General features: G+C 49.5%; 1 protein-coding gene across 3 annotated transcripts in view; it reads right to left on the reverse strand.

Annotated features, from left to right (window-relative positions):
• LOC143275840 (scavenger receptor cysteine-rich type 1 protein M160-like) overlaps nt 1-10,000 on the reverse strand; it is a 134,696-nt gene that overhangs the window by 21,673 nt on the left and 103,023 nt on the right. For all 3 annotated transcript variants that reach the window (XM_076580130.1, XM_076580129.1, XM_076580128.1), the window contains 2 exons: nt 5,518-5,702; nt 1,306-1,542 (listed from right to left, as the gene is read on the reverse strand). In XM_076580130.1, coding sequence (XP_076436245.1) covers nt 1,306-1,542; nt 5,518-5,702 — 422 coding nt within the window. The remainder of the gene's footprint in view (nt 1-1,305; nt 1,543-5,517; nt 5,703-10,000) is intronic.

Here is a 10,000-nt window from a genome sequence, read left to right on the forward strand (position 1 = left end):
GTCCCCGGGGAGTGGGGATGTTACGTGGGCAAAAAACACTCTCCACTGTGTTCAAATTCTAGCCCAGATAGTCAGGACAGCAGTTGACTTTTCTCTGCTGTTCTGATGGTCAGACGGGCGCAGATAGCTGAATGGTTAAACCGTTGGACATTCAACCTGAGGGTCCCGGGTTCGAATCTCGGTGACGGCGCTTGGTTGGTAAAGGGTGGAGATTTTTCCGATCTCCCAGGTCAACATATGTGTTGACCTGCTAGTGCCTGAACCCCCTTTCGTGTGTATACGCACACTGAAGATCAAACACGCACGTTAAAGATCCTGTAATCCATGTCAGCGTTCGGTGAGTTATGCAAACAAGAACATACCCAGCATGCACACCCCCGAAAACGGAGCACGGCCGCCTACATGGCGGGGGTAAATAAACAAAACGGTAATACACGGTAAAATGTTACATGTCTGCCTGAGCGTGTATGTGTGCGTGCCTGAAATCTGATTGAATGACACAGGAAACGAATGATGAGCGCCCAATGGCAGCCATCAGTCCGCTCCACCCAGGCAGCCTGTTTATGCAAATGTCCCCGTGTCTGCAAAGCGCTTAGAGCTTGGTCTCCGACCGAGGACAGGCAGCGATATAATGAATATTGATTGATTGATTGATTGATGTGGATACTTCTATAGCGCCTATCCTCGGTCAGAGACCAAGCTCTAAGCGCTTTACATACACGGGGACATTTGCACCACAGGCTGCCTACCTGGGTAGAGCCGACTGACGGCTGCCACTGGGCGCTCATCATTCGTTTCCTGTGTCATTCAATCAGATTTCAGACGCACACACATACACACTCAGACAGACATGTAACATTTTACGTGTATGACCGTTTGTTTGTTTTTTATTTACCCCGCCATGTAGGCAGCCATACTCCGTTTTCGGGGGTGTGCATGTTGGGTATATTCTTGTTTTCATAACCCACCGAACGCTGACATGGATTACAGGATCTTTAACGTGCGTGTTTGATCTTCTGCGTGCGCATACACACGAAGGGGGTTCAGTCACTAGCAGATCTGCACATACGTTGACCTGGGAGATCGGAAAAATCTCCACCCTTTACCCACCAGATGCAACCGAGATTCGAACCCAGGACCCTCGGATTGAAAGTCCAGCGCTTTAACCATTCGGCTATTGCACCCGTCATCTCCACCCGAATATCCGTATCAACGAAACAGTCGGACATAACCGACTATCATCATACAAAATGGCAACAAGAAAAAGGAGGTGAAAAATCTAAATGAAACAACGACTCCACTCACTGTCACTCAGTCGTCGCACTGTCTCGTTGTTCGTGCCGTCCAGGCCGGAGCTCCGTATCTCACGTGCAGCCACGTCGGTCCAGTAGATGCGGGTGTCTTCGGGGTCGTAGTCGATGGCGATGGGGTTGGCGTGGCCCAGCAGCGGGATGGTCACGTAGGAGGTGGAGGTCAAATCCATGCGGTAGACGCCCCGGTGGTCCGTGTCCGTGAAGAGCAGGAACTGGTTGGGGAGCTGGTCTGTTGTTGCCATCGTCGTTGTTGTCGTTGTTGTTGTCGTCGTCGTTGTGGTTGTTGTCGTTTTGGTTGTTGTTGCCGTCGTTGTTGTTGTTGTCATTGTTGTTGCCGTCGTTGTTGTTGTTGTCGTTGTTGTTGTCGTCGTCGTTGTTGCCATTGTTGTTGTCGTCGTTGTTGTTGTCGTCGTTGTTGTTTTTGTTGTCGTCGTCGTTGTTGTTGCCATTGTTGTTGTCGTCGTCGTTGTTGTTGTCGTTGTTGTTGTCGTCGTTGTTGTTGTCGTTGTTGTTGTCGTTGTTGTCGTCGTTGTTGTAGTCGTCGTTGTTGTCATTGTTGTAGTAGTCGTCGTTGTTGTTGTTGTCGTTGTTGTTGTTTTTGTTGTTGCCATTGTTGTTGTCGTCGTTGTTGTTGTTGTCGTCGTCGTCGTTGTTGTTGTTGTCGTCGTTGTTTTTGTCGTTTTTGTTGTTGTCGTTGTTGTTGAGAGGAGGGAGAGGACAAGAAAACGGGTTTATTTATTTATTCATTCATTTCAGGGAGCTGGTATGTTGATGCTGTTGTTATTGTCGTTCTGGTTATTGTTGTCGTTCTGGTTATTGTTGTCGTTCTGGTTATTGTTGTCGTTCTTCTTGTTGTTGTTGCTGGGAGGAGAGGGAGAGGACAAGAAGATGAGTTTGTTTATTAATTCATTTATCTGTTTCAGGGAGCTGGTATGTTGTTGTTGTTGTTATTATTGTTGTTATTATTGTTGTTATTGTTGTTGTCATTATTATTGTTGTTGTTGTTATTGTTGTTGTTGTTGCTACTGTGACGAGGAAGGACAAGACAAGAAGAGCGGTTTATTTATTAATTTCAGGAAATCTCGTCGTGTAGGGGGGGGGTGAGGGGTGGGGGGGGGGGGGAGGTGTTGGAGGGTTGGGAGGAGGAGGAGGGAGAGATTCTGTTGCTGTTGCTGCTGCTGTTGTTGCTGTTGCGTTTGTGACGAGGAAGGAAAGACAAGGCAAGAAGATTGGTTTGTTTAATCATTTATCTTAAAAAAAAAAAAAAAGGAAACCTCGTGGGGTAGGGGCAGGAGAGAGAGAGAGAGAGAGAGAGAGACAGAGAGAGAGACAGAGAGAGAGAGAGAGAGAGAGAGAGAGAGAGAGAGAGAGAGACAGAGAGAGAGACAGAGAGACAGACAGACAGACAGGCAAACAGAGAGGTCATGAGTGGTTTGTGTAATTTGTAACTTTTTTTTTTTCTTACATGTAAAGCGTCCTGAGCTGTGAGAGAGAAAGTGCGCTATATAAATGTACATTCTTCTTCTTCTACTTCCTACTTATCTCATCCTTCTCCTCCTCCTCCTTCTCATCATCATCAGAATCATCAACATCTTCCTCCTCCTCCTCCTTCTTATCCTCCTCCTCCTTCTCATCATCATCAGAATCATCAACATCTTCCTCCTCCTCCTCCTTCTTATCCTCCTCCTCCTTCTCATCATCATCAGAATCATCAACATCTTCCTCCTCCTTCTTCTCATCATTATTATCATCATCATCTTCGTCACCATCCTCAACATCCTCCTCCTTCTTCCTCTTCTTTTAAAAATTTATATATATATATTTTTTATAATCTCATCATCATCATTACTATTATCACACGGGCACATGGGCTACAGAACTCTCATCCCCACCCACCCACCCATCCACCCCACACTCCCTCTCGCGCTAACATCACCGACACCATCATACCCCCCCCCCCCAACCCCCCACGCCCCCGGAACTCCTCCCACACACTCTCACCAGGACAGGACACTTTAGCGTCCTCCCTGTGTCCACACTCGTAACCTTCCCCAGCCCGTTCGAGAGGCCCCTGGGGCCATACCGCCCCCCCCCCCCCGCCCCCCCCCACACACACACCCCGTCTCTCCCACACATGCACACACCGTCTCTCTCTCCCCCCCCCACACACACACCCCGTCTCTCCCCCCACACCCCCCGTCTCTCTCTCTCTCTCTCTCACACACACACACCCCGTCTCTTCCCCCCCCCCACACACACACCCCGTCTTCCCCCCCCCCGTCTCTCTCTGCCCCCCCCCACACACACCCCGTCTCTCCCCCCACCCCCTACACACACACCCCGTCTCTCCCACACATGCACACACCGTCTCTCTCTCCCCCCCCCCCCACACACACACCCCGTCTCTCCCCCCACACCCCCCGTCTCTCTCTCTCTCTCACACACACACACACCCCGTCTCTTCCCCCCCCCCCACACACACACCCCGTCTTCCCCCCCCCCGTCTCTCTCTGCCCCCCCCACACACACCCCGTCTCTCCCCCCACCCCCTACACACACACCCCGTCTCTCCCCCCCACCCCCTACACACACACCCAGTCTCTCTCTCTCTCTCTCTCACACGCACACACACAAACCCCGTCTCACACACACACACACACCCCGTCTCTCTCTCCCCCCCACACACACCCCGTCTTCCCCCCCCCCCACATCCCCCCCCCCGTCTCTCTCCCCCTCCCACACACACACACCCCGTCTCTCCCCCCACCCCCTAAACACACCCCCTGTCTCTCTCTCTCTCACACGCACACACACAAACCCCGTCTCTCACACAAACACACACCCCGTCTCTCCCCCCCCCCACACACACCCCGTCTTTCCCCCCCCCTCCCCACACACACCCTGTCTCTCCCCCCACCCCCTAAACACATACCCGTCTCTCTCTCTCTCACACACACACACCCCGTCTCACACACACACACACCCCGTCTCCCCCCTCCCCCACACACACCCCGTCTCTCCCCCCCCACCCACACACCGTCTCTCCCACACCCCATACCCACCCATTCCACGCCCCGCCTCCCCCCCCATCCCTGCCCCCCCCCACACACACACACACAGGACAAGCCACTCCAGCGTCCTCCGTGTGTGTCCTAGCCGTCAGAGGGGCACACTAGGGCAGGGAGAACTCTTCATTCCCATTCGTCTCCTCTGTCCAACCTACCCCCCCCCCCCACAACTATCCCCCCACCACCTTCCTCCTCCACACACACAAACCCCTCCACCCCCCCGCACCCTCCCCCCCCCTTTTTTCCGTCTAATATCACTTAAAGTGGAAGACGTTAAACTGAAGACTACACACACAAACTCACACGTAGGGCAGGACATTCCAGCGTCCTCCCTGTATAAGCAAGTCGTGCCTTCCACAGCCAAAAGGCAGATAAGTCTCATCCCCATCCGTCTCCTCTGTCCAACAAACCCTCCAACCTGCCCCCCCCCCCCCAACCCCCTGCCCCCACCCCTCCCCTCCTCCTCACACACACACACACTCACACGTTGGAAAGGACACTCTAGCGTCCTCCCTGTACCAGCAAGTCTTCCCCAGCCAAAAGACAGGTAACTCTCATTCCCACCACCCACGTCCCCTTTCTCTCCCTACCCACGCCCACAACCACCCCCCACAACACCCCACCCACACCCATAGGGCAGGAGACACCCCGGCGTCTTCCTTATGTCTGATATCGTGGCGGCCCCAGTCGTTAGGAGCGGCACTAGGGCTGGAGAAGTCTCATCCCCACCCCACCACCCCCTCTCTCACACAACTACCCCCCCCCCAACAACCTCACCCTTCTTCACACACACACACACACCCGTAGGGCAGGACACCCCAGTGTCCTCTGTGTGTCCGCAGTCGGGGCGGCCCCAGCCGTTGGAGCGGCACTAGGGGCAAGAAAACTCACACCTCTACCTTTCCGCTCTCTCCAACATCCACACCCTCCCATCCACTCCACTCCCCTCCCCTTCACACACACACACACACACCCACCTGTAGGGCAGGACACCCCAGCGTCCTCTGTGTGTCCGCAGTCGTGGCAGCCCCAGCCGTCAGAGAGGCATTGCGGATTAAGAAAACTCACACCTCTAACCATCCACACCCACCCATCCACTCCACTCCCCTCCCCTTCACACACACACACACACCCACATGTAGGGCAGGACACCCCAGCGTCCTCTGTGTGTCCACAGTCGTGGCGGCCCCAGCCGTTGGAGCGGCACTGGGCCAGGGAGCTCTCTGTGCCCGTGCAGTGCACATCGTCCAGCCAGATGGGGCCGGAACCCATGCCGTAGGATCCCGGGGGCATGGGGTTGGTCAGGGCCCGGGCATTCGTTCTGTGGGAGGCAGGTTGGTGGGGGTGGTTAGTTTCAGTTTCAGTTTCTCAAGAAGGCGTCACTAGGTTCTGACAAATTCATTATACGCTACAGCACATCCGCTAGGCAGAGGTCTGCCAGAGCACGTTGCATTGCTCGGACGGAAGAGTTTAGTATGGTCGTAACCCGCTAGTAATTGTGTGTAGTATGGAACTGACCAATGGCGTAGTGCGGTCAACATAGGCATTTAGTCACGTGTAACTGTCAAAAAGTTAGAACCAAGCAATGCAACTGGCTCCTGGCCGGCAGCAGTATAACCCTACATGCTTTAGTCAGGCCTTGAGTGCATGCATCCAGGAGTCATGACCTGGGTGCGGCCCGGACTGGGGACACCGGCCCAAGATCGAGCGGGCCAACTATGACGGCACCAGCCGCCAGCCCATCGTCACCACCTCCCTCACCTGGCCAAACGCTCTGGCACTGGACCAGACCGGTCAGTACCCGGGGTGGGGGGAGGGGACGCGGTGGGTAGCGGGGGGAGGGAGGGGGGGAAGGTGACTCAGTCCTGAAGTGGCGACCACCCTGGAGGCGTGGGTTTGAACCTGCTGAGGACCAGGAAAACGGAGAAGAAAAAGAAAAAAAAAAGACAACAAAAAAACAAAAACAGGTGGCAATACAAGGGCATCTAGGAGTCATGACCTGGGTGCGGCCCGGCCCCCTTGGAGTGTAAGGAGTTAAGTGCCAATACACTTGACTGAGGGGGGGGGGGCTTCTTCTCTGAAGACCTTGTACCGTCCAGCTCTCCTTAGAGTTTCTTATCACTCACCGTGTACCTATCAGAGTGGATTTCTTTGATAGATTTTTTTTTTTTGCCAGAGGACAACACTCTTGTTGCCATGGGTTCTTTTTCAGTGCGCCAAGTGCGTGCTGCACTCGGGACCTCGGTTAGTCGTCTCATCCAAATGACTTGACGCTCAGTTCGATTTTCCAGTCAAAACTTGGGAGAAAAGTGGCCAGAGAAGGGATTCGAACCCAGACCGTCACGGACTCTGTATTTGGGAGATGAGCGTCTTTTTTTTTTTTTTTTTTAATAATTTTTTTTTAGGAGAAATCATTGGATGCCTAAAAGTTCTGCAAGTGAGCAGGATAGTTTCAGCATCCCTGGAAGGTTCTTTCTTTTTTTTTCTTTTGTATCTTTTTTTTTGGTGTCTTTTTAATCTTTTTGTCTCTTTTTTCTTTCTTCTTTTTTTTTGTTCCTTCCATCATCATTTTTCTCCTTTCTGTTGTCTTTTCTTTTTTCTTCTTTTTTTTCCACATGTTTTTAATCTGTCTTCTTCCCAATGGCATGTTCAAACACTTACAAGACCATGCAACATATATTACACATACATGATGGCTTCACACAAAATCATATTCCCTGAAAGAGAAGCATGGTATACATACACACACACACCCTCTCACTCTCTGTGTCTCCTTTACTCACTCAGTCCCCTCCCTCTCCACAAGCTCTACACCTAAGTACAATAATATGTATGTGCACACTGAATACTACCCTCAGGATTATTTGTGGGCCTGACTCAGTGTTCTGGTATCTTAACTCACTCAGTACGGCCAGTCCTCTCTTCTCCTCTACACAGACCCCTCGGATGTCCAGTGGGTGTCTGAATGACCCAACCTTTAGCTTCCGTCGTCAGAATTGTGGTATCTTTGTCAACATTCACCTCTTCAGTATACGAGCCTTCCTCTTGCAATATTTTGATGGTGGTAATTGGGGTGAAACGCTGTTAACGTCGTCTCTTTCGCCGTTCGTATGGAGAGAGTTAACGGATACGTAGGCTGAGTTCTGATTCAAAGATGAAGGTCAAGATTTTTTGGCACTTGCCGTATTTAAATTTGGAGAGCAGACGAGTGTCTTAACCACTCTGCCACCGTTCCACCTGGGTGATTGACAAACAGTAAAGAGTGGTAACTCTCTCCATACACACACAATGGTTCACGCAACTTCAAGTCAATGCAGCTGGTGCTTTTTTGATTCAGCTTACTCACTACATAGGTAAAATAAAAAAATAAAAAAAAAAAAAGAAAAAAAAAGAAAAAAAGAGAGTAAGTAAAACAAGAAGTGCATTTGGAACAAACCAAGACACTTCCTCAAAAATATGGTAGGTGGGTGGGTGGACGGTGGTGGGTGATTATCCAAATAGTAGAGAGTGGTAACTCTCTTCATACACATTGTTGTCTTATTTATTAATTAATTAATTAATTAATTATTATTATTATTATTATTATTACTTAAAAAAAAATTGTTTATTTATTCATTTATTTATGTACGCTTATAGTTGACTTTATCAAGTTTTTGCGCCTTTATACATATTATTATTATTATTAGTAGTAGTTCTTTTATAATGTATTTATCTATTATTTATTCCCCCCCCCCTTTTTTTTTTCTTAGGTCTGACTAAGCGCGTTGGGTTACGCTGCTGGTCAGGCATCTGCTTGGCAGATGTGGTGTAGCGTATATGGCTTTGTCCGAACGCAGTGACGCCTCCTTGAGCTACTGAAATTGAAACTGAAACTCTTCATACAAGGGAACACAACATAAAGTCAATGCTGCTTATGCCACTGATTCAGATAGTACACAAGTTGAAAAAAACAACAAACAACAACAAAAACAAAAAAAACATATACATATCTGTCTATCTAAGGTACACTGGAACAAACCCCAAACCCAGACACTTCCTCAAACATGCGGTAGGTGGTAGGTTGGTGGGTGGTTATTGGTTGGTGGTTGGTGGTTGGTTGGTTGGTGGTTGGTGGTTGGTTGGTTGGTGGTTGGTTGGTGGTTGGTTGGTTGGTTGTTTGGTTGGTTGGTTGGTGGCTGGATGGTGGTTGGTTGGTTGGTTGGTGGTTGGTTGGTTGGTGGTTGGTTGGTTGGTGGTTGGATGGTGGTTGGTTGTTTGGTGGTTGGATGGTGGTTGGTTGGTAGGTGGTTGGATGGTGGTTGGTTGGTTGGTGGTTGGATGGTGGTTAGTTGGTAGGTGGTTGGTTGGTTGATGGTTGATGATGGGCGAGCAGTGAGGAGGAGAGGTAGGGTGGTGGGGTGTTGGTGGTGGTAGTGGTTGGGAGGTTGAAGTTGGCTGTGCTGGTTTGTTGGGCTGGAAGAGTTGTTGGTGTTGTGTTTTGCTTTGTCATTGTTTTTTTTTTTTTTTTGGGATGGTTCTGGTTTTATTTTATTTTTTGTTTTGGTGCGTGCACGCGTGTTTGTACGTGTGTTTTGTGTTCATGCGTGTGTGTGTGTGTGTGTGTGTGTGTGTGTGTGTGTACGCGCGCGCGCGCATGTGTATGTGTGTGTGTGTGTGCGTGCGCGCTAGCGCGTGCGTATGTGCGTGTGTATGTGTGTGTGCGTAACAGAGTGATAGAGAGAGAGAAAGAGAGAGAGAGAGAGAGAATGTGTGTGTGTGTGTGTGTGTGTGTGTGTGTGTGTGTGTGTGTGAGAGAGAGAGAGAGAGAGAGAGAGAGAGAGAGAGAGACAGACAGACAGACAGACAGACAAAGACAGAGAAACAAAACTTGACAAAGGATTTAAAAGACTAAGCTTTGACCCGAAATTTGTGTGTGTGTGTGTGTGTGTGTGTGTGTGTGTGTGTGTGTGTGTGAAGTTCCATTTATTTTATACGTTATAACCATCATGGTTCATCTCCTGGGCTCATTATTTGTTAATTTCCACTTGTAAAACCACCGAGGCAACCATGTCTTTGTTCTGTATTGTCCATGTGTTCTGTGTGGCTTGTTCAGGTAATTTGTGTTTGCACATTTTCTTCTGTCTTTGCTGCTGTGTGCACATGTCAGATGATCGGTATAAGGACAGGCCCGGCGCTTCCTTTTTCGAGGAAGCGTCTGGGTTTGTTCCAATGCACCTTTTTTATTTACTTGTGTGCTAGCTGATTCGGTAGCGTAAGCAGCAGTGACTTGAAGTTGTGTACCTTGTGAATGGAGAGAGTTACCACTCTTTACTATTTGTTAATCATTTCATCTCCTGGCCTCATTATTTGTTAAATAATCATTATGGTTATATCTTTAGTTATTTTACGAAGAGCAGTCCCTTATCAAGTCAGGGACTGGATGCTATAAAACAAAAAAACAAAAAACAAACAAACCAATAATAAAAAAAAGAAGAAAAGAAAAACCCAAAAACCCGCATCACCGCTTATCTATTATCCTCAGAAATAAAGAATTTGTTTTGTCTTGTCTCGTCTTCTCTTGTCTTGTCCGGTGCTGGGCGCAAAAAGCCGAGTGGTTAAAGATTACGACTTTCAATCTCA

This window comes from Babylonia areolata, chromosome 31 (genome assembly GCF_041734735.1).
Source record: "Babylonia areolata isolate BAREFJ2019XMU chromosome 31, ASM4173473v1, whole genome shotgun sequence".
Lineage (NCBI taxonomy): Eukaryota > Metazoa > Mollusca > Gastropoda > Neogastropoda > Buccinidae > Babylonia > Babylonia areolata.